This window comes from Thunnus albacares, chromosome 3 (assembly GCF_914725855.1).
Source record: "Thunnus albacares chromosome 3, fThuAlb1.1, whole genome shotgun sequence".
NCBI lineage: Eukaryota > Metazoa > Chordata > Actinopteri > Scombriformes > Scombridae > Thunnus > Thunnus albacares.
The window spans coordinates 16,975,373-17,000,878 of NC_058108.1; the positions used below are offsets into that span (position 1 = coordinate 16,975,373).

Here is a 25,506-nt window from a genome sequence, read left to right on the forward strand (position 1 = left end):
GGTCGTCCACTAATCGGAAGATCGGTGGTTCAATTCCCGGCTCCTTCAGTCCACATGCCGATGTGTCCTTGGGCAAGACACTTAACCTGGCTGTGTGAGAATATGTGTGAATGGTTAGTTTCCTCTGACGGGCAGGTTGGGACCTTGCATGGTAGCCTCTGTACCCATTCAGCGTATGAATGTGTGTGAATGGGTGAATGTGATTTGAAGTGTAAAAGCGCTTTGAGTAGTCGGAAGACTAGAAAGGCGCTATACAAGTGCAGTCCATTTACCATTTACTATACATTATGGTTGGTTCTTTCTATTATAAAGAAATAGTTTTTGTGCGTAACCATGAAAACAATCCACATTTTGGCATCATAGCTGGAATGACGTTGATTTTTGACATTTTGGACTAAATCCACGTCATTCAAGCCATGATGCCAAATGGATATTTTCCTTGTTTGTTGTGGCACAGAGAGGCACAGAGAAAGATGAAAGCAAAGAAAAACAAAATGAGATAAACAGGATTTTTATAAGAGATTAGGAGAACAAAAATACATGAAGAGAAGAAAGAGAATGAGTAAGTAAAAGAGTAAAAGAGACGCACTGGATTTGTGTGCAGAGGCTTGTCCACACCTTTACACACACACCTGGTGGTGTGTGATCTGTGAGCACTGAGCAGTGAGCACTGCTGAACAACTCAGATAAGACTGGATGAAAGACAGAGAGAGAGAGAGAGAGAGACTGTGTGTGTGTGTGTGTGTGCGTGTGCGTGTGTGTGTGTGTGTGAAGGGGCTTCAGGGGCATTGGGTTGATGGAGTCGATCTGCTTCCTTGTGCATGCATTGTTAGGATGTTTTCCCCTGTGTGTGTGTATGTGTGATTTCCATTCAAGTGTACTTGTGAGTTTTTGATGCCCATGTTTGTGTATGTATTCACACATTGGTGTGTGTGCAGAGAGAGATATTGGAGGAGCATAAGTGTACAAGCTGCCTGGTAAAGCACTACTCTCTATTATTCAGACACTAAGCAGCTCAGCCACAGTTTTGGGTTTAGTGCTTTGCTCCAGGGAACATGAGAGAGAGTCACTTTTTCCAGAGAGTCAAATCAAATCAAATTACTGAACTTTAAAACAACTTTACATTTTGTACCAATAGGGAGTGTTTTTTTTTTCAGACAATTATTATGGCAAAATCCAGAATAAGAGTTTGTAACTAACTTTATTTGACAACCCAATAAACCTACATACAGAACAGCTTTGATTAGAAGTACTTGTTATCACATAATCAATATATGATCTCCACCGCTTTACTTATTGACATAAACTATAATCGCTTTTTTTATGTAAGCAATCTGTAGGTTATCTACAGTCTTGAACCTACTGTATGAAGGACTTTAGCAGTCTGCTACCTCTAATGAAGTTTCTGTGCATCTCTCTCACCCAAGTTTTAGCACAGTCCATAACAGATTTAATTTGTGCTTTATTTGTTGCTCTACAGTAGACATCTATACCAGATAGCGCTGATGGAGTGCGTGTGCAATAAGGCATCTACTAATGTCTTAATGCAGTGGTTCTTTCCTTTTTTCTGCATATGACCTCTTCATACAAAGCAACATCTACCTGTTACAACCCCTCTACACAGGGTGCACGTCTTTAAGTTGTGAGCAGTTCTATCAAGTTCTATCATTTTCCATTATTTGACTACTTTATTGATTGCTTTTTTTAATGGAAATTTGAATAAAGTCTGAAAAATAAACAAAATTATAGTCTTCATTGACATAGTCCTATGTGACAATAACCGACCCAGGATGCAATTAACTTAAAACTGAATATTTTGTCCTGATATTAAACTCTAAAATGTTTTCCTCCATGGTTGGACATGAAAGGATAATATATTTTCATAATGTCAAATTGTCAGACTGCTCTACTACTTATTTACAATTTGTTCAACAACAGAGATCACAGAGTCGTCAGCATATAAGAATATATTAGAAAAGCATGCTGATTAGTACTAACATGTTATAATTTAACAATGTTTATCTGCATTGTCCTACTAATAAATAAAATAATAAATAAATTCAATAAAAATGAGAAAAACAGGGATAGGTTTCCTTGGGTTACCCCACATGTAATTGACCTTAATTATTAAAACATTCACGCACCTTGAACTCTCTAGGAAAACAGACATTCAGAGATTACTATCAAATATTTTATTTTTAAGATATGTGATAAATTAGATTGCATTAAAAAAAGAAATATTCAGAAGACTTTTGTTGTGAATATATTTCACTTTTATCACTGTGATCAGCATAGATGAAGGAAAGGCCATTCCCTTGTACTGAATGAAAGGAAAATGATTTTCAAAGCTGAAACATTCATGTACATTTGTCCTTGGTCATGAGGAACCATCTTTTAAAAATACTGTACAAGTGCATTCCACTGCTTGGCTGAAAGCCACTCTTCACACTGATTTCCAACACCAACAACCTATAGTCATCATTCAACTTGCTTCATACATTATACATGCTGTGCATATGTGTGAAACAGTATTTGACTCCATTTAACCCTCGTTCATCGTGTGTGTGCAAGTGTGGCAGTCAGTGTGTATGACGTGCTACAGAAATAAGACTCATTTATCAATTAGATCCATCCTCAAAATGCAAAGTGGTTGTTATCATAATTGCTTATGTGCATGAGTGTATCTTGTGTTGGCGTGGGTTTTCTATTTCATAAGTACTGTGTGTGTGTGTGTGTGTGTGTGTGTGTGTGTGTGTGTGTGTGTGTGTGTGTGTGTGTGTGTGTATGTTAGAGCCCTGACACACAAAGCCAACAGTTTGCCATTGCTTGGGCACTGTTAGGCCGTGTTTGGCTGACCGCACCTGTAGTTTCTGCAGCAGCGTTGGCTCTAGTCTGCTCTTATCAGCAGTTGTTCAGCCATGTCACTATGTTGAATCAGCAGCAGTCTGATTAACGAATCAGTGATTTCACCATTTTGGTTCTTTTCTGCATCTTTTCTTTGACTACAAGCAAGGCAAGGCAAGTTTATTTGTATAGCACATTTCAACAACAAGGCAATTCAAAGTGCTTGACATAAAACATAAAAGGCATCAAGACAGAATGTAAAAGCAACACAAGACAATATAAAAAAGATATTTAAATACAATTAAAAAGTGTTAAATTGGCAATTAAAATAATAACAAAAGTAAGGTAAAGCTAAAGTTACAGTGCACTGTAAGATATTAATCAAAAGCCTCAATTTTGATTTAAAAAAAAAAAAGCTATAGTACAGCTATAATCCCCATCGGGACATCTCTCTGCATATAGGGGACAGACAGACTATCTCCTCTTTCATCATCTTTGTAGTTTTAATAGCCATAACCAGATACATTCCTCTGGTAACACTCGTTGTCTTCTTGCTTAGTCACAGAATATTTTGTTTGTCTGCCCCCTGGCATTTCGGAGAATACTGCAAAAGCAAACAGTTGAGCATAAACCCCACTGTGCATGCTCGTAGCTTGCGCGCTATCTGCCGCAGCCTGCGCCACAGTGTCTTGTGCGAGTATAAACAAGGCTTCAGGGTCCTCAGTTGATGTGGTAAGAATGTAAGAATTTAGGTTTTTAGATTGAGAGTTTTGAGATCAAGGTCAAACACACTCGCACACACATATACACAGTGTGTGAGAAAGCCTAGCTGCCCTCTCTTTTAACACAGCGGGAGAATTCGATGTTCCTCTCCACTGTTCCTTTCCACACTGCCTTTCTCTCTCTATCTGTCTCTCTCTCTCATCACCCTGCATCACCACACACACACACTTTCTCCCTGTCAGGCAAGTAGTCGGTTGCCTGTGTGCACCGCAGCACAGCATGGGTGGAACCCTGCTGGCTTGGCCTCTGTTGATCAATCAACACCTACTAATGGAGGGAGAGATGAAAGAGGGGAGAGAAGGAGAGGAGGATAGAGGGAAGGAGAGGGAGAAGGATACAGAGATAGCTGGATGGGAAGGGAACCAGCTGATATGGGATTTAAAGGCTGATAGCAATATGTCATGCAGAGTTTCAAGAACTTATAAATTGAACATGTTCATGGTAGAAAGTTCCAGAAATAAAAATGGCTCAGAATTGCAGTTCTGTTAGAAAATCCTTTGAAACAACTCTGAGACCATTAATAACAGCTCTGCTCACTTATTGATGCATACAGTAAATCATAGCAAAATACCTCAGAGGAATTGGCAGCTCTTTCAAAGATGTAGTGTAGTAGACCATAGTGATTGGGAGGGGTGGTGAGTCTTCAGTGTGCTTCAAACAAACTAGTTTGTACAACATCATCCAACGTCATCCAACTATAAGTCAAATGTGTTCTGAATGACTGCGCTCAAAGACTGGAGCGAAAACCCTGCAAAGAAAAATGGGGATGTAACCTTGCTATATGTGTGACGAGGGAAAAGTAGTTTTTATAGACTGAGACAGACAGACAGACAGACAGATAGATAGATAGATAGATAGATAGATAGATAGAGAGATAGATAGAAAGACAGACAGATACCAAGATGGCAGCAGAGTTTTAATAATTCAGGTCACCACAGGAGGTCCCTCTTTGATGTCTCACTTTGAAGAATGAGTGCATCCCCCTCTTTTCCTCTGTTCATCTTCTCACCACTCATTCACATTAACCTCCTCACAAGTCAGCCACTCCACCCCTCTCCCTGCACCCTCTCACCTCACGTTGTCTCTCCTCTTTCATCCCCCTGTTCTTTTCAATATTATCGTAATATATTCCAGTATTTCTGTTTGTACCTCTCCTCTTTTCCATTTCTCTCTCGTGTGCTTTTATAACTTAACTCACATATATGCATTGTGTAGATACATGTGTAAATTAATCCATGCCAGTGTGTGTGTGTATCAGCAAAGACATGAGTTTGTTTCATAATCTCTTCAACTTGTCTAACTTTATCTTTCAAATTAGATCAAAGAAATTCCTCCGAGCTTACAACAAAACACACATATACGCACACACACACACACTCCAGCCCCAATTACACAAGAGTATTTGCATCATCATGCATTATTAGTTAATTATTTAGTGTAGCAACATATACTAGTAGTACTAAATAAAAATGATCTGTGTTATGATTTATTCATGGATCATCAAAGCTGTATAAAGTAACCCTAACCCTAACAGTTCAAAGATGAACCTAAAGACAACACCTGGAAGAAGCTTACGGTCCAAATCCATATTAGCTGGCTTCAGAATGAAGTGTTGTACATCTGAAAGAAAAATAATAAATTCCATACTTTTCCAAGTTGTTAGGGTTGCTTTATATCTTTCAAGTATAAAGCAATATAAATATAATATTTTTCTTTCAAATCATTAGCCATTCAATGTATTCATATTCTACTGCACAACTAGTTTTGGTTGTGGCAGTAGCGTGTTACATTGTTAGCTAGCTCCTTTATTTCTTTGGGTTGTGGTCTCTGTTGCCATGACTTTGAATGTAACTGCATCTGCTGATAAATGACCTTTAGAATGATCTTTAAAATAATGTCACTATGATCAAATCAGATGATTCTGTTGGCCCCCACAATAAACACTTGATGCACTGCTTGTATAAACACGCTAGTTACTCATCTGATGAATGGAGCTATAAAGACCACTGTAGTTCTTCCCTCAGTCCACACTATAATGTTTATTCTCAGCAGAACCCTGGAATCTGTATGGTGGAAATATACCTACTAACAGTCTCTTTTTATTTATCCACATTTTATGAATACAATAAAAGACCAAATACAGAAGAGGTTACAGACAAAAAGATAAATAAATATAATAGGAGATCATTGCATCACAAATCCTTGACAGATTCGGATTTACCGAAGATTCATTTCAACCTGATTTCAGCATACTGGGAAAGTTTATTTGTACAACAGAGCATAGATTAAATAGTTTACATATTGTGTATATAATATTACTACATTCATCTGATTGCTGATTTCCATCTAAGTACTTGTTTGTCAGCTAATTTCAATTAACAGTTTTTTTTAAAAATGTCTCAAAAATGAAACACACACACACACACACACACTCACACACAGCAGCAGCAGCAGCAGCAGCAGCATCCCTTTAATCTTACATGCTGTATGATCCTCTGGGACCCCTGTGGTGAAAGGTAGAGAGAGAAATTGTCATATGCTTCAACACAAACACACACAAATATGTGTGCATATACTATATATGAAACACACACACACACACACAGTCTGTGAAGTGCTGAAGGGGGCTGGCTGGGGTTATTTGGTGCTACGGTGCCTAAACACACCAAAGGAGGCAAACACTTGCACACTTTCCTTCTCATCAGCAGCATTAAGCTGGCAAGTTCCCCATTTCAAGTTTTTGGTTTTATCTGACACTCTCCACCAGAGGCTTGGAGGATGAAGGTTGGGTGGTGGAGTAGTGGTGCTGTTTTAAAATTCATTTGTGCAGTGAAAAGGTAATATCTGGTGAAAAGAACAACATAGTGTCATAATGAGCACGATTGCTGATTTTTCTCCACCATTAATCTGATCAGATGACAATTTGACCTGTCATTTTTACCGATTTGTGATGTGAAAAGACAATCTTATTGTTGCTGATTTTTGGTAAATTGAGTCAAGTAAAACTTTTTAGTTAAAATATCATTAACTTGAACTCACTGTAGAAACGCTTTAAGATCATAACACCATCACTTTCAAATGTGTAATATAGTCCAATCAACAAGCTAAGATAATATCACATCACAGTGACAGGGCCAGATCTGATTTTTAATAAAAAGGACAATATCCAAGTCATATTTGAGTGTATTATGGAATGACAGCTGTGGTAATAAAATGTCACTTCTAATGTACCCACCTTCTAGATCACAACACAGACATTAATTCAAAGTCCAATTAGTCTTACTATATTTTCTCTCCTCTGGCTCTCTGTGCTCTTTATGTCTTTTTCTCATCCTGCTGTCTCCTCTCCACTAGGTATCCTGTACAAAGGCAACGGCGAGAACATTTTCATTTCCCAGCAGCCCTCTGTCGTCAGCAGCATCATGGGTAAGGATAGATTCAAATATTATTTACTTGTTTGAGTTTGGCAGACTTGCACATTTGCATAATGGATAGTAATTTTATTTGTCTTGCTCCAATAATTCAAGTATGTGAGCTATAGAAATCTCACATGACCCAGAAGGAAATACTGTCTTGGGATATGTCTTAGATGCTACCTTGCAACTACAAAATTATGTGCATGATGGGAAACATTTTTGAACGACAGAGATAAAGTCTTGTCATTTGTTGGAAAGGCAGGTTGCCACCTTTAATGATTAGAAGAGACTAAGATACTTTTCAGTATTACTTCTTTACATGAAACACCAAGAACTTGCTAAGTAGTAACCACATTTTTAATGAATATGCATATCTCACCTTGAGCTTAATTTTTCTTTTTTTCAACTCATATATAATCTAGCTCCTTTATGTAGTTTCTTTATGCACTCATCAATAATGATATCTCAATCTGTATCCAGAGACCATATATTGTTTCTAAAAACATGATTCACTTTATATTTTGATAGAATCTAAGACTTTTGGATAGAATTCAATAACAGCAGTTTTCTTTGTGTTTAGTTGAAATACATTATTTTCCCTTTTTTTTTTTTTTTTACCAGTTTGACATTCCGTTATGCACTGCAGTGCTTGTCAGTGCTAACCCTACTGTTGGTCTGACACATGGTGTCACCAGCCACTTCCTTTTACCTGTCAGTTTTGAGCTTCACCATTTGGGCGTAATGCCTTTGGAGGTTCACCTTCATCTTGTCTTTGCGATGGTAGACAGTGAAGCTGTTCCACAGTCTTTGCTTGACTCTAAGAGGACATTGTTCAGTACCCTGGCATGTTAAAATGAATACAGAATTGGCTCCCAACTTGTTCAAACCAACTACTGAAGTCTGTAAAAATGGATTTGGACATCCTCTCCTAGGAAATGGACGTCGCCGTAGCATCTCCTGCCCCAGCTGTAATGGGCAGGCGGAGGGCAACAAGCTGCTGGCGCCCCTGGCTCTGGCCTGTGGAGCAGATGGCAGCATCTTCGTTGGAGACTTCAACTACATCAGGAGGATCTTCCCCTCTGGGAATGTTACCAGTGTCATGGAGCTGAGGTAAGAGGGGAGGGAGGGAAGATGGCTGCTGCTGCCGCATCAAGGATTTGAACATTATCCAGAGAATAGATATCCTTCTGTCAATGAGATAAAGGTCTCACTCAGAGAACTCATGATTCCTTTTAAAGTAAAGCCTCTCCAAAAGCATTCCATCCACGTTTCTCAGGTTCTCAGGTCGTGTCATTGCAAATGCATAATTTTTAATGGATTTGAGTTAAACTAAATAAGACCTAAAACATTTGTGAGAATAAAAATCTGATTGACTTGAGTTTCCTTGGTTTTTAATTAAAATCTGCCTCAGCTTTTCTGGGCATCTTTCCTTCCTGCACTCAACTGTTCAACTTCACATCATTGGTCTTGGAGGACTTTGAAGCAGTGCTTGAAAACTCAAAGGAAGAGAGGGATGAATGCATGGCCAGATTGGACACTTTGCCACCACAGTAATAAACATTTGAGCACTTACTCTTGTGCCAGAGTGCTAAAAGATTAAAGAACACTCTGAATTTAGGAGGAAAAAACTGTTTAGTTTAGTGTTCTGAATTTAGAAACATGCCTTTGGCAAAATCTGGAGTGCTTATTTCTCAACAACTCATATTATAACAGCCATCTAAAATCTTTTCCCATTGATGTCTGTGAAGCATGTTTCAAATTTTGAATTTTGACTACAACTTCTGTTCTACAACTTCTGACTTTCTTTTTCCAGTAAATGTCCTTCTGTTGATTTTGTCATAACACCTATCAAGAACCAAACTCTCTACTAACTCTCCTCTCTCTCTTTTCCTTCCTTTGCTTGCACTGTATTAAAGAAACAAAGATTTCAGACATAGGTAAGAGTGACTAATCCTTTCGAACTTTTAACCATCTTTTCATCCCTCTGTCAACATATGCACCAGACTCCAGTCTATACACTTCTGCCGTCCTTCTATCTGTCTTTTCAATAAGAGTAGTTATTGTTGCTCATTCCTAGCAGCATTCAGACTTGAGTACACTGAAGTCCTTAGCACAAGGTCACAGTACATCAAGGAGACATTGAACTGTATCAGGCTGTTAGCAAGCTAATTTTGCACATATGATTTCTTCCTTCAGTCCATGAGTGTTTTAAAGCTGAACATATAGGAGAGAGGAGTGTCAAGTGTGCCAGACAGATAGATGACATGCAACCAGACAGACCATCTTCACATCCGTTAGTAAATTAGCTTAAAGGATATTCTGCTTAATTAAAACCAGGGTCTTATTTTTGTTGTTTTGGCAGCTGAAATGTTAGTAATAATCCCCCATTGCACAGGAAAAGACTCAACTGTGGGGTTGTTAACCTAAATGTGTGTGAAACTGGAATTACCCTTAAACTGTGATCAGCAGTAATGTTGCAGTCAGAGTAACAGGGTGGAATGGGGAGGTTTTGTCTCCCTCAGTCTAATTCTCTTTCCCTCTCTAATCTTGACAAGTGTTCACACGAAGTGGAGCCTATTCTTCTGTTGTCAGCTCAGATAAACGGCACAGTCATCACCTTAGCAGCAGCCCCCAGCAAGGAGACCTACCAAGGAGAGATGTGTGGGGAGGGGGTGGGGTGGAGATCATGTTGGGTGTGGTTACTGGTCTTTCTTCTGTCTCTGTTTTATATTTCAGTCTCTTTATCCCTCCCTCTCCCAGTCCCATCCTCATAGCCCTTTTTAAACGCATTCAAGGTGATTCATAATTGTGAAAGTGAACATGCTGTCAAAGGAAATATGATCATGCACAGCTTCAGGTAGCAAGCAGTTACTATTCAAACATTTATAGTTTCACATAAAAAAAATTCTGAATGTTTTTGCATAATCTAAATTGCAGAATTTCTTGTGAGTATGAGCAGTTTAAAATGTTGTGATAGCTTGCAGTGGTGGAAAGTAACTACACACATTAATTAAGTAATGTACTTCATTACAATTTTGAGGAACTTAATTTGACATCTTGCTGTAAGTACTCATGTACAGTTACTTAACCCTTGAGGGGTGGGGCGGAGCCAAACTCGGAGGCTGATCCACCTTAAAGGTCAGTTCGACTTAAGTGAGCCCGGTCAGGTTGTCACTAACTTCGAAGCTATATAACATGTTGCTCTCTTTTCAACCACAGAAATGCTGAAATAGACGTTTTCATTAGGTAACGAAAACACAACAATTATTATTTTCAGCTGATTAGACACTAATTAAGATATACTTATAAATAATCTATTCAGTTTTTACCAAGTCTCTTCTTTTAGATGTTACTAAATACTACACACTGGACCTTTAATAGCACTACCTATGAAAGCTGCATTAATTGATTTTTCTTTTTGATTTTTTGGTCACTTAGTGGCAGCAGAACACCCTGTAAACACAACATCTGACAAATCATCACCTGTTAGCAAACAGTTTGTGTTTGCATAGTTATTTACACCTCCAGCAGACCCAGAGCAACATTAGCAATCGTTTGGAGTTGCTATTCTGTTGAATATTCACTCTCTTTACCTCTATTTTGGTCTAAACCAGCTCCAGAGAAAAATATCTGGCTCTTTAGCTGCTTTTTCTTATGATCTAGTTGCCAATTTTGTCCATCTGTCATTCAGCATGGAGCATGTAGCATGGTTCTTTCAGACCTTTACCACTTAAAACAGCTGCATGCTTTGGCCGGAAACAAGGTTGATGAGAGTGGAGTTGCAGGCCATAAAAAAACAAAATAATAAGCTGAAAGAGGTTAAAACACTCAGTAGAGCTCTGTAGAACTGCAAAATTACTTGTAATTTTTAAATTGTGGTATTTTTACTTTTTCTTAAAGCTATATATGTAACCATTCTGCATTAAAATGTCTAAAAACAACTAGGCCTATGTTATATATTTTGTTGAGTTGTATCCCAAATGTTTCCAACAATTTTCAAACCCAGAGAAATCCATAATTTAATCAAACAGTCCGTTTCATTTGGTCACCTGTCAGTGGCGTCATACCCCCTCTACCAAAGAATATACGCACACAAGATGCATACATTGATGTTGTGGTTGTCCGCCACAGTGGCATCTAACAAAGAGTGTACACATACAAGATAGTACGTCACCGTTCTGGTTGCCTGCCAGAAAATGTCATAAATGGACTTTTATTCAGCTGTAAGCCCCATTTTAATGATAATCTTTTTAGATCTTGGTCGTTTTTAACAGTATCTTTTAACCAGATGAAGGATTTTGGTCATCGGATATCTGGATCTTAAGTTACCAGAGAAACAAGCTGAGCAAACGTTAGCAGCATCTCGACTAGCAGCCCCTCCTGTCCTCTTTCTTCCAACAGCGTCGGAGAAACACCAATTTTTTAAGTAAAACTGCTTTTATGTAGTGTTTTTACGGTTTTAATCCCTGTGTACGTTTGTTTTGGAGAGGAGGAGACCTCTGTGGATAATTCAGCTCCCAGTAACATGTTGAATGTCTGTGTCTTAAGTTATCAGAAAAACAAGCTGAGCAAACATTAGCAGCAGCTTGGTTCAATGATGAACACTGAAGTAATCCTATCCAGGAGAAGCTGGTTGTTTAACAATGAGGACAACAACTCCCATGATCCCATGCTACTTCACAACATCATCACACTCCGTCTTTTGTTGTTGTTTTGATTGAAAGACCACCAGTGGCAGAAATTACATATTTTGCCTTTAAGTAAAGGATCTGAATACCACTACCAATATCTAAATTATGAAGTTAAATGAAGTTGACTTGAGTTATTTGGATAAATTCTTAAAGTTTAATTTGGTTTACTGGGGTCGTATGCTTTTTATATATCGACGATGCATCCACCATCAAAATGACAGTTCCTGCATCCTCTATTCCCACTGTGTGATTTGGGCAAATACATTAAGATTTGCTGGTCTGTCTCCTTGCCTCCTTTTCTCTTTCCTTCCTTCTGAAAATTAAGCTTAACTCAGTTATTTCCTCTTCTATATCTCCTCTTGCACAGACAGGGAAGCTCCATACCTGGAGCTCCTTTGCCACTGGCAAGACACAATGATTGGATTCCATTTTTTTGACTCATCCAAATGTAGTTTTCAATTAAATTTCACTTTTTAATTAAAAGACAATTTCCTCTCGGGAGGACTAGTCGTCTTACAGAGTTTTTTTTACCACCTTCAGCCCATCCTTCATGTTTACTTATTCACACCATCTTGATTCTGTATTCTGTTTCATTTGCTGTTATCATTGTTTCATTTTATCCTCTCTTGCTCGAGTTCTTTCCTCCTCTCTCAGCCTTTTGTCATTCACTGTGTCCTTCATTTTTTTCTCTCATTTTACAGCCATAATTCCCCTCCGTCTTTCCCTCCTTTTTTCCTTATTCCTCATTTATTTCTGTCCTTTTTCTTCATTCTTTTTTCAGTCATTCGTCCCCCCAGTCGTCCTCTTGTCCTGTGCTCTGCGTCCTTCCCTCATTCCTGTCTTACTTCTCCTTTTTTCTTCCCCATCTTTTGTTTATCACTCCCACCATCCACTGTCCTAGCATCTATTTCCTGTTCAGTCACATCTTTTAATGTGCCCTGGCATGTTAAGATGATCAAGTGGCATCCACATGTCAAGTGCATCCTCAGGCTGTGTGTTTGTGCATTCTACTAAACACACACAGACACACACTTACACACACACACTGAGGCGTGTCTAAAATAGGCTTTGTCATCTAATCCGTCTTCACAAGTTGCTTTCTTGGCACTGGGACCATAAAACTGAACAAATGAACCTTATTAAATGTTTAAATTCTGAAAATGAAAATGGAAAAAAAGTAGAGGCCGTATCATCGGGATGTCATTGTGTTTAATTAACAGAATAGGTCTTGCAGACAGGTGGAAATGAAGCTTATGATATTGTAACCCTAGTTCTATAAGCACAGGCGGAGCCCTCTCCTGGACTCTATGGGTAATACTCTCCTCCAAGCATACGCACTCAATTGCCCATTGAGATTTGCATGTACACAGTGAGCCCCTGTGAGTTGCCCCTGTGAGCATGGACCTTGTCAAGGTGCCAGTCATGTCCAAGTAATGGAAGCTTATGAACGGCCCTGTCCTGGCCCTGTAGACCAAGACACTGCCGTGCATATGTCCTCAACGCTCACCCCACAGAAAAAGGCAGTAGAGGCTGCTACACCATGTATGGAATGCACTCAGACCACGGTGGAGGGGTGCTTACCCACCTGCCCGTAGGCTTGACAGATGAACTCACAAAGCCAACTAGCTAGGTGCTTCTTGGATAGAGCTTTACCAGCCACTCCCTCTCAATAGCACATGAACAGCTGTTCAGTACACTGAATGGGGGCTATACATTCAAGGTAACATGCCAATGCACGCACTGGGCACAATAGATGCCTCCCTGACATCCCCATGGGGTGTAGGACAAAATGCCTCGACCTAAGTGAACTCCTTATGTTCTTGGGAACAAAGGAGGGGTTCGGTGTGAAAGTAGTCACACGCTGTGGTCACCACGAAGCAGCAGACAGCTGGGGTGAACCGACAGGGGACACAGCTCACTCACTCTCTTAGCTGAGGTCAGCGTAAGCAGCAAAGCTGTCTTGAATGACAACGCCTTCAGAGAGGCTCATAGGAATCACTCACAAGGGCCTCAAGCACCAAGAGTAGTGCCCACTGGGGGGCAGAGACACGCATCACTGCATGTTGTCTCCTAACCCCCTGTAAGAAACATTTCACAAGGGGGTGGGTGAAGACAGGTCTGTCACCAAAGCCCCCATGACAGGAGGTTTGCTTCTGCAAACACTTGGCATGAGACAGCTCCTTCCCCACCAGATACTGTAGAATGGAGAGAACCTCTCCCACTGCACATGACCTGCCTGCTGCAGGGCCGTCCATCTGGTTTCCAAGAGAATGGCCCGCAGACTGACTAAGATGAACAAAACTTTCAGATACTCCGCCTGTTGGCGTGGATGGGGGGTGCTCTTCTTCCAGTTGATGGCGAAGCCTAACCGGGTTAGGTGCAGCACCAACTTGGCTTTGTGGAAAATGGCCCATTCTCTGGACTTGGCCAAGACAATTAAGTCATCTAAGTAAAAGAACACCCTCATCATCTCGTGAAGGGTAGCGGCGAAAACAGCGGGAGACAGTGCTGACACTAAGCAGACATGAATTGCGCGTCCTGATTGGCCAGCCACATACATGCAAATTTCAGTGGGCAATTGCGTGTGATTGGAGTATTACCCATATAGTCCAGTGGAGGGCGGAGCCTGTGTGAGATAGAACAGACTGCCTTGATACCATATTCTGGCGAGTCAAATGACTCACTGAGTTTAATTAATTTTTCCTTACAGTGTTGTGCTACTGTATTTGTTTCGAATGTTTTGGAGTCTTTCTGAAACCATGGATTTGATCTTCGGTGCTGCCTATCCTGAATCTTTGAAGTTTCAGTTGTATCTGGTTAAATAAATGTTAAATGAAATCAAAAAGGCATGCTGGGCTTCACAAGTACAGAAAAACACAAACTATCTTCCTCGCTCACACACACAGTTTGTCTATTTTTAGCCGTCTTAACTAACAGCCTGTGATCATCTGCAGATTATCACCAACCACTTATTGCCAGAGGCGAGTACATATGTATCCATGCCTGTGTGTGTGTGTGTGTGTGTGTGTGTGTGTGTGTGTGTGTGCGCTTGTGTGTGTGTGTGATGGATTTTACATGACAGTGTGGCAGGCATCATTAAGAGTGTGTTACAGACAAGTGATGGCCCATCACACCTATGTAGCTCTGTTCAGACTTACAGACAGACAGACCTCCTGTTAATACACACATGTACACAGAAATAGTAACACACACTCTCTGTGTCTGCCTCTTATTCCCTCTCTGTCTCACACACATACAGTACACACACCAACACCAACCACCTGGTACACCACTGGCAGTAAATTAACACCAGTTTCTTGGCTTTCACTTCATCAACCTTCCTTTTATTCATTATCATCAGCTCTAGAACGTCTCCTTCATTTCCCCGTTATAATGATGCAGAAACCAAAGTGTAATTCTGCCCCATTGATGGTGATTTTCATGTGAGCGTATAACCCATTGGCATTTATTTGTTTTTGACTATTGGTCTGATGCTTCACACTAACACTAATACACAATGCAGTGGTAGAAGGATCTTAACATACTAGGACTGCTTCCAGGTAGGGTGTGGGGTAGCTTGTGGGGAGGATAGAGATGTAGGTAATGAATTAAGAGGAGACATATATCGTTTGGTTACCAGTGTTATATAAGCTGTGATTTGAATCCCCATAAGCGGGATGTACTTATTATAAAATGCTAATGAAGATATATACACAGAACATGCTAGGACAAAGCACAAAAAGGCATCTTGTCTCTTGAAATGTGTCATGTTTCCAGTCACACTTTGGATTATGTGAGAACTGGCATGTGAACTGGAGGCAACAATCTGCCAAGGACACATGGATGATGTCGGTTTCTGTTCTCAGTACTAGCTGTATTCCTTTTAATGTTAACGTTTTTTTTTTTGTTTTTTTTATTGATGTCAATGATACTGACATCATAGCCTCCTGAACCAGTTCTTTCTTGTTTCTTGTTTGTCCATAGCAACAACCCTGCTCACCGTTACTATCTAGCCACTGATCCAGTAACAGGGCAGCTGTATGTGTCAGACACCAACTCGCGCCGAATCTACCGACCCAAGATGCTCAGTGGTGCCCGTGATCTCATCAGTAAGCCTCTATTTCATTTTAGAAATTGGAAATGATTTAAATGCTGTTTGCAGTTAAAAGTGCAATGAATGCACAATGTGTGTGTGTGTGTGTGTGTGTGTGTGTCTAGGTAACGGAGAGGTAGTGGCCGGCACAGGTGAACAGTGTCCTCCATTTGATGAAGCGCGATGTGGAGATGGAAGAAAAGCTACAGAAGCACAGTTGCTGGGACCTAAAGGTGCGTACACACACGCACACACACACACACACACACACACACACGCTTAGGCTAGTTATTATTATTTAGGCCTGTCTCATAACCTCATTCACTACGTTTACAAGCACAAAATATATTCACAGCATGAGGATATTGATACGACTGATGATATAAATTTATAGTTACAGGCACATCCATTACCTAGGTTGTCCCATGATGTTTACTACACTGATTAATGTTTTTGGTGCATCACACTGAGTTGTCACTATCAGTGCATGGCTGAATGTCAGGATAATAACGAGTCCCCTCCGTCCCCATCATGGAGAAGGTGCGCCCTGTTTTTCAAGCCTTTCCTGAACAGCTCTCCACTCTCCTCTCATTCCTCTCCTCTGTTTGCCTTCTTGTTCCAGCATATGTTATTTTGCCTGTGCAGGAGTGCATTACTCAACCAGCCCATCATACATCACTGTTCCAGCTTTGCAAACTGTTGGCTAGTTGGTTTGTTTACATCGCACAGAGCTGCCCGTAAACAGGCAAGAGTCCGTGTGCAAACAGTTGTGAAAACCCTAATTGATACAGATTAAGACGCTTATTCCAAATGAGCTGTAGTCCAAAGAATGCTCCTAAAACCTGAAAAATATTGGCATATCCCACATGCCTTGATTGGAAAATGCTGTATTCGGAATAAGGCTTAATTTGGAATATCCAAACAAAATATGCTGTTTACATGACCTGTATCAAATTTGGAATATTGTCATATTCATAATAATAGTGGAATATTATTGTGCATGTAAACATAGTCAGTGAGGAGTATTCTTAAAACACAATTTTCAGACAGGGGCACAAAGTTTGACCTGTGCACACACACCCAATTTAAATTGGCCTGTATTTATCATGGACCGTCCAGGACTTGTAAGTTGTAACTTGTAACTTGTGAGTTGTAACTTGTCTTAACTGGCCAGAAATTCTCAGAGTGACACATTTGTTCCTACATTTAATAAACTGGACTAAGCGCATTTAATCAGCTTTCTTATCCTTAATTCCTCCAGGATTCAGCAGCAACAACAGAGCTGAAATGTTAGAAGTCCTCAGCACTGAGCAAAAGATAGAAGCATGTGCACAGTCTGGGAGGTGGGGGGTGTACAGGATGTAGGAGCTAACTGAAAGCTATCTGAAAGATATTCATCGGCTGTGGTGTAATTGCTCCATCCACACATCCATTCACAAAGATTCTTGCATTTTCTGCTTAATTGGCAACAAGGGAACACAGCTACCACAGTGATGATTTGGGTCCCTCACAACTGAGACTGAGTTTACTGCACCTCAAAACTCCACACAGTCTGATAATGCCCCTGACCATAAACCTGGTTAAATAAAGAATTATTACAAATTGGTGGCTCTCTTGTATATGCCAGTGTCACTAATAGTTAGCATAACATAATTGCTCCAAGTTATACATGAGGACATAACAGTATCAAAATACACTGTATAATTGTAAGTATTGCATTGTTCAGGATACTACAGTCAAGTCAAGGCTCGCTCATGCTTAAGGTATAGGCCTACTGGCTTCTTAAAAATAAAGACATATGTTAGGGGTACTGGCTAAACAGCACAGCATCCAGCACGGCAAATGTCATTAACCTTTTCATGAAGTTGTTTGTCATAGAACAACAAGTGGTGTGACTTATAGTATCAATCAAAAGTCTAGACACACCTTCCCATTGTGTCCAAACTTTTGACTGGTACTGTATATCTTACTCTGAATATGACTTGGACTATTTTTTAGTCAAACATTTAGTGTGATTCCTGTAGTTTATTCTGAGATGCTTGTTAAATACAGACCTTGGACTCCTTCACTCTTCCATATTCCCTCTAAAAGCAGTTTGCAAGTGTACAAACAGCAGACTAGCCTTTCTGCTAAATTGGTTTTGGTTGTGATTTGTGTATAGTGCCATTCTGGGAAATGTTTTAGACTGACATCTTTTCAAATGTGGCAATGATCAGGAAATTATATATATTGTTTAATCTCTTGTTATTTGTTTGTGTTGTTATAAGTTTTATGTGATATATCTGTCATTTACAAGCATATTTCATATAAATTTGTAATTCCCAGAATATAATCCTACTTGATGAAGATTTGCTTTGCTGCACTGCATTAAGTGTATTTCTCACAAAGACCAATCTGAAGTAAAGTGTCTCTATGTACTAAATTTTCACTGCCAAGAGATAAGTAGAACCCATTTCATTTTATGAACCTCCCCACTTGTGCTCGCATGATTTGTTCACATTTTGCCTGAATTTATTGTAAATTCTTCACACAGAATTCTTAACAGAATTTTGCACACTGTTTGCATCTTTGCATTTTTCAGAGCTGTTTATATCACAAATAGTCTTAAGAGTATTTGTTGCAACTGTTTTATGTTCAGTTTTTTCAAATTTGGCGAAATTTGTAGATGAGGCTCTCGTGTATTTCAGGGAATTTTTTTGTGGTTAGACACATGAAGCACAACTGTGTGGATAGTTGGAAAGACGTTTGGCTTTGCAAAACATCTGTGGGCATGGAGGTCCAGTCATGTCATAAACAATCAACAGTCTTTTCTTGCCCTTTATAAGCAGTGCCCTCTCTGCCACAGCACTATGACAATGTGGTGAAGCAGCCAACAAGCGGTGTCCCTAAAAAGAAACTGGTGCAGAATCCCCACAAGCCAACACGCAGCACCTTAAATTAAATAAGCTCGGGAGGAAATGACACATTTGGTTACCATGGTGCTCCGAATCTCTAGGACAACTGTTGTCCTCTGAAGGAAACAGTCGGAAACAGTAACTGACAGTGAACTGGTGGGACCCTTAAGCTACGGAAGGACTGAGTCCCTGACGTCTGCGGAGGTTTTACATGGAATGACAGTTTTTTCACTTCGCAGCCACATGTATCCTCTTAGAATTATTGATGATATTAGTAGATATGGGTATACCGTGTCATATGCCATGTCAAACATCCAAATATATTTTGAAACATTTTCAGTTTAATTTGCACAGCTGCTGTTCTGCTCATCTATATGGTACTTTCCATACATATAGCAATCCTAGTTGCTTTTCTTTAAATACACTCAGGGTCTCTTTCCTATGTTCCTATTGAATGTTTTTTTGTTTTTTAACTGTGTCCTTATTTCATTATCTGCTGCTGCATAATCCTGACTCCTTTGTCTTTACATGCTGCAGCTGATGTATTTATAATCTGCATATGTTTCTACTCTACACAGGGATTGCGGTTGACAAAAATGGTTTGATCTACTTTGTGGACGGGACTATGATCAGGAAAGTGGATCGCAATGGAATCATCTCCACAGTGTTGGGTAGTAATGACTTGACCTCTGCACGACCTCTGACTTGTGATACCAGCATGCACATAAGACAGGTAAAATGCACCTGAATGTATTCCATCCATCCACCCTGATAACCTGTCTGTAATGTTTGATTACGCTGTAACAATGTCACACTATTGCACTGGAACTAAATGTTCTTTGCGAATGTAAAAGATGCTATTGCCAAATTGCATACACACACATGTATGTGATTCATTGGAGAAAAGGTTGCAAAATGGGCAAAACAGTGATTTAATTCAGTTGATAGGTGGCTCTAGGTGCTCTGATGTGCCATTAGAGGAAAAAGAGCCCTTTAAATCTCAACAACTATAGATTTATATCTGGTGACATTTGCTGACTTTTCCCCAATTTATATCAGAAACTTATCAGAGAGAGGCGAAGAGAGAAAGAGGGAGTGAGATAGATGTACTTTCTTTTGTTTTTACACCTTGTTTTTAGAGTGAGAAAGAACAATCTTCCATAACATGATGTGGATCTCAGAATGAAAAGAATATTACACTACAGACACATACACACACACACGCATTAAGTCCTGTTTCATCTGCTTTCCTGAAGGTCTAACACTTGACACTTGCCCTTGTGTGTGTGTGTGTGTGTGTGTGTGTGTGTGTGTGTGTGTGTGTGTGTGTGTGTGTGTGTGTGTGTGTGTGTGTGTGTGTGTGGGCAGAGCAGGGTAGTTAGAGAATTTCTTGCAGAGTTGAAGTTTACTGAACTTTGACTGTATGTCCTTCTCTACAGTATTAAGCTCAGTTTGACTTCTAACAGTTATCTGGTTGACCTGCAGAGTTCACTTTTGGAAATAAATGAACTGGCAGCCCACACATCCTCAGGTTTCACAGCTCTTTTTGTAGCTTCATGGTGTTCTATTTTCAAGCATACAGTCACCATAATATGCATTTGAATGCACTTTACAATTACTCCTCGTAGATCTATTTAATGCATCATCATATCAGGGTTTAAACCATGTGAAGATTTAGTAGACCAGTAGATGCTGTGTCTGAAACAGCCCATATTATAGGTGCAGTAGGTCCTGTATATACTATATATAGTACAGTACCAGTCAAAAGTTTGGGCACAGTTTGTCATTCAAAGTGAGGGGAAGGTGTGACAAAACTTTTGACTGGTATTGTAGTTAATCTAAGAAATGTAAGTAACGATTACATTTAGATTTGACCAGTTAGTTTTGAAATGATCAAACTTAATGATTAGACCATTTTGTCTGTGCAGTTTCAGGTATATAAACATGATTACTGGACTTGGTCATGACCAAGAATCACTGAAATTCCTCCTCTCTGCTGTAAAGTGGGTTTGTAGCATTTTGCTACTGTTATGTAAAACTTTTAATGATTTTCATGTGTTTATTTAAATTAGGAAAGTATTACATGTTTCTGAATTTGTTGGTAAATTCCATTTCTCGACTGTAAAGTGTGGGTTTTTTATACTTTGTTATTAATGTTTTGCAAATGTCCTCTCAGTCCACTGTAGTTTGAACAGAACACTCACATGTTTTTAGGTGAGTTGAATTGGCCATCAGCAACTTTCTCTGAAGTGGTTTCTCTCCCTGTATGTTTCCAGTCTATCTCTGCCAGTCTTTACTAAGGCAGCAGACCTCTGTTCTCACTTGGCCTCGCCATGGGCTGTGCTCTTCAACTCTGACATAATTAAAAATGTTTGTCTTTATATAGATAATCTTTAAAACTTTTGTGGTTATCAAACAGTGCCATTAAGCCTTTGGCACTGATCCATTCAATGCATGGGTCACTCAGACAAAAAAAAAGTTTGAATTACACTGTACATCAGTACAGTAGTAGAATTAATACTATCACTAGTATAACTATATACGATATAGTTTTATGAAACTGTGTGAAACTTATTCTCCTCCCTCCCCTCTGTCATCTCTACATCCAGGTTCGTTTGGAATGGCCCACAGATCTAGCTATCAATCCCATGGATAACTCCATCTATGTCCTGGACAACAATGTAGTACTGCAGATCACTGAGAATAGACAGGTATTGTCTACAGTAAACCCACACTGACAGTACTGCTACTAGTTTTGGATTTTCACATTATTCATTTTTCAGTAAATTTCCTTTTTGGGGTAAAATATAAAAATCCAAACAATTAATAATAGGATGTGTCGCAGAACACTGAGGTGTGTGTGTGTATGTGTTCGTGTGTGTTCAGGTTCGTATTGTGGCAGGTCGTCCCATGCACTGCCAAGTACCTGGTATAGAATACACTATGGGCAAGAGAGCAGTCCAGACCATGCTAGAGGGAGCTACAGCCATTGCCTTGTCCTACAGTGGCGTCCTCTACATCGCAGAGACAGATGAAAAGAAAATCCACCGCATTCGACAGGTGAGCTTCAGCTTGGAATGTCCTTCCACATCAGGTAGTGAAGTGAAAATCAGGATACTAGATGACAAGACTGTACATCAGATATCAGTCTGTCTGTTGATTTTATTTTATTCATGTCTTTGAGAATGTTCTTTTGCAAAGTGTTGACTTTCTGGTAGCAGATGACATATAACAAAGGCCTGATTTGAACCCCAGATGCAGGCACATCAGCCAATTAAATGATTTCAGTGTGCCATTATTTTTCAATTCTGTCTCCCTAGTATTTAAATGTGTGTTTCTGGCCATCATTCCACTAGGTGTCAACTGATGGAGAAATTACCCATCTTGCTGGAGCACTATCTGACTGTGACTGCAAGGTACTATATCACAGCTACTTCACATACTGTATGTCATTTCACACAGAAAAGTGCCATGTTCAGTCCTCAGTGTCCTTGTTTCATATCATTATTTCATGTCCTAATCTTAATTCCTTCATTGTAGAATAGCTTGTTTTCCCATCAACACACCAAAGCCACTTCAGTTCATAACAAATGTGTAAAGAATTACATAGATTACATTACATGTAGATACAATACAATACAATGCAGAATGATATAATGGTACAGTTACAGCAGGTAGTATCTGCCCATTGAATGTATTAATAATGAAGTTGAATAAAAGATATCAAATTCATGAGAATTTGTGGTCCTGTTGAATTTTTGGTGGTGCCCACCTGTCTCTATAACACATACCAAGTTGAATTATTCTCTCTCACCTCCTTTCTCTTTGTTTTCTACTTCTGCCTATCCCTGCATCCTTCGGTCCTGCAGAACGATGCAAACTGTGACTGCTACCAAACAGGAGACGGCTATGCTAAAGACGCCAGGCTTAATTGTCCCTCTTCTTTGGTGGTGTCTCCGGATGGGACACTCTACGTGGCTGATCTGGGAAACATCCGCATTCGAGCCATACGACGCAACCAACCACCCACTGGTATGTATATACAGTTCTCTGTATTCGTTGAGCCAAAATATTTGAATTTAAAAAAATCTTCTTAAAAGTTCTGAATAGAAATTTAAATCCCACCTCAAATTGCTTGTAAGTCACCCTCCCTCTCGCAGTTGTCACGTTATGGTAGACTTTATATAATGTCATGAGGTGTCTACATTCAAATGCATGCCAAGGAATGTGCACCATATGGACTTACACCTGGGACAGAAAGTGTGCTGTACACCAACCACGATCACCATCCAATGTATAATTCATTGGAATTCCATATTGTCATTTTATAATGTGTGGGTCTGTGTAGAAGTGTACTGAGAAATGGATTTGTTAGTTTCTGTATGTGCATATGGATGCTAAATCAAGGTTCAGTGCTTAAATACAGAAAGTTAATATCCCTCTGTCTGTCTGTCTTTCTGTCTGTCCTCAGGCTCTCTGGCTTCAGGTCCTAGCTCCTATGAAGTGGCTTCTCCAGCCTCTCAGGAGCTCTATGTGTTTGATACAAATGGGACTCACCAATTCACCATGTCCCTGGTCACTGGAGACTATAAATACAACTTCAGCTACAGGTTGGTTTGTGTGGAAATGAACAGATATTCTCTCCCATTGTTTATGTGTTTACTCACTCACTGTTTTTTTTTTTCAATTCTCTAACTCTCAGCAATGAGGAAGATGTAACTGCAGTGACTGACAGCAGCGGGAACACACTTCGTATCCGTAGAGATACCAACAGGATGCCTGTACGTGTGGTCGCCCCAGACAATCAGGTGAGTTAGGCTAGACTTTTCCCAGGTTCCATGTAACGCAACAGAAACATTTAACATTATCCAGAAAAGGCTGTAAAAAAAAAAAAAAAAACTTTTTTAGAAATTTTGTCTCTTCAGCACTGACTCAGATTTGTACAGTAAAGTTGTGGCTGTATTGACAGAATCTGAACATGTAACCGTTTTTTTTTGTCACGTATAGGTCATCTGGCTGACCATCGGGACTAATGGCGGTCTGAAGACTCTAACAGCTCAGGGTCAGGAGCTGGTCTTGTTTAGTTACCATGGCAACAGTGGTTTACTAGCTACCAAGAGCATCCAAATAGGCTGGACTACTTTCTATGAGTGAGCAGTGTTGCTTTGTTTATATTTGAGTGTATGTCTGTACTGTGAATGAGCTGATGGATGGATGGAATTTAAATTTCAAGAACCGTCTACAAGTCTAATAACCAAATTAATGAGAATTAATCCTTCACAAAATAACAATTCTGGCAGAAGTAGATGTCTAGACATATTCTTTTGTAGGACCAGCGTACCCTGAACCATTTTCTGACAGGAGACATAAACACAGGAGACAATTTAAATATTATTTCTAATTTAAATTAGTTCAAAACTCTGCTTCCTGCTGGATAGATTCAGTTCAATTTAAATTACAACTCCACTAAAAACAGCTGCAGCACACTCAGCTGTAAGAAACTGGCTGCGGCCGCATGTGTGTGGGTATCCATAAAGCATATTACAGTAATGGTAACCAATGTCCCTGTACTCTTCTCTCTCTCTTCATCGTCACTGTCCTGGTAGCTATGACAGTGAGGGTCGTCTGACTAATGTGACCTTCCCCACCGGCGTGGTGACCAATCTCCATGGCGACATGTCATCAGGGGCTGTTGCTGTAGACATTGAGACATCAGGAAGGGATGAGGATGTTTCCATAACAACCAACCTGTCATCGATAGACTCCTTCTACACTCTGGTGCAGGGTAAGGTGCTTACACAATTATGTGTGTGTGTGTGTGTGTGTGTGTGCATGCAAGAGAGTGATGGAGAAAGTTTGCAAGAGAGTGTGTGTTGTGACACCATTTATTTTGTGATTCATTTGTAATGAGAATCATACACAATGATATTGTCCCTGTAGAAACAAAGTGTGAGTATTCAACATTTTTTCAGAAATAGAAAGCGCTTCTCGCCTGGTTTACATTTAGAGCACTGAGGGTAGGCTGTGATTCAGATAGAAATTAGTCACTGTGGAAAAGAAGAAATGAAAGAAGATGCAAGGTTTGTGCCTTACAGCTGCTGTAGTAGTTGGTAGAAAGTAGTAGTTGATGCAGTGCTGAGGTTAGTAAAGAGACACAGTACATATTTCATGGAACTTTAAAGTTCTGGGTCATCATTGATATGTGTCTGGCGTGGTCTTAGGGTTAAGAGACAGTGGCTGAAAAAGTTAGAACAATCTCCTTTACAAAGCACTCTGACAAGAAACCTTCCCTTAACACCATTATAGACATGACTTCACCCTAGAAATCCAGCTTTGTAGTCCTTCAGTGCCTCCACCAGTCCTGCTTTTTTTGAGCAATAGCCAAATAATGACATTTTATATTCAGTTTGCCTTCCACATTATTTATTTATTTAATCATTATTTAATAGGAAGGAAGTTTACCAAGAACGTTTTTAAAAATGAAAAGGTGTACATGAATATTCTTTCATAGTGAGGTACATCCAGTTAACACATACAAATTACAGTGATGAGTTTGTGAACCAACATTCAAAATAAAATGCATAGATGACAATGCAAAACTGATAAATGTATAAAGTGCATAACGTTCTTTATTTCTGCAAAGGGAAAGCATTTCTGAAAACGCAAGTCACTGTAGCCTCTGGCTCTGGTGAATGTACCACAGGACCACTGTAGTACTGTACTGACCATGGTTAATATACATGCCTTTGTTCTAATCCATACCAAAAAGGCACATTTAGCAACAT

At 39.7% G+C, this 25,506-nt stretch overlaps 1 protein-coding gene across 7 annotated transcripts in view; it reads left to right on the forward strand.

The window, feature by feature from the left end:
• Nucleotides 1-25,506, forward strand: part of LOC122979333 (teneurin-3-like) — a 370,351-nt gene that overhangs the window by 314,697 nt on the left and 30,148 nt on the right. For 6 of the 7 annotated variants that reach the window (XM_044346691.1, XM_044346690.1, XM_044346688.1 and 3 more), the window contains 14 exons: nucleotides 6,982-7,053; nucleotides 7,976-8,153; nucleotides 8,960-8,980; nucleotides 15,719-15,843; nucleotides 15,953-16,060; nucleotides 19,300-19,454; nucleotides 21,331-21,432; nucleotides 21,608-21,781; nucleotides 22,078-22,137; nucleotides 22,591-22,753; nucleotides 23,193-23,331; nucleotides 23,424-23,529; nucleotides 23,729-23,871; nucleotides 24,328-24,506. In XM_044346691.1, coding sequence (XP_044202626.1) covers nucleotides 6,982-7,053; nucleotides 7,976-8,153; nucleotides 8,960-8,980; nucleotides 15,719-15,843; nucleotides 15,953-16,060; nucleotides 19,300-19,454; nucleotides 21,331-21,432; nucleotides 21,608-21,781; nucleotides 22,078-22,137; nucleotides 22,591-22,753; nucleotides 23,193-23,331; nucleotides 23,424-23,529; nucleotides 23,729-23,871; nucleotides 24,328-24,506 — 1,725 coding nt within the window. The remainder of the gene's footprint in view (nucleotides 1-6,981; nucleotides 7,054-7,975; nucleotides 8,154-8,959; nucleotides 8,981-15,718; nucleotides 15,844-15,952; nucleotides 16,061-19,299; nucleotides 19,455-21,330; nucleotides 21,433-21,607; nucleotides 21,782-22,077; nucleotides 22,138-22,590; nucleotides 22,754-23,192; nucleotides 23,332-23,423; nucleotides 23,530-23,728; nucleotides 23,872-24,327; nucleotides 24,507-25,506) is intronic. The other variant, XM_044346693.1, reaches the window with a different exon arrangement.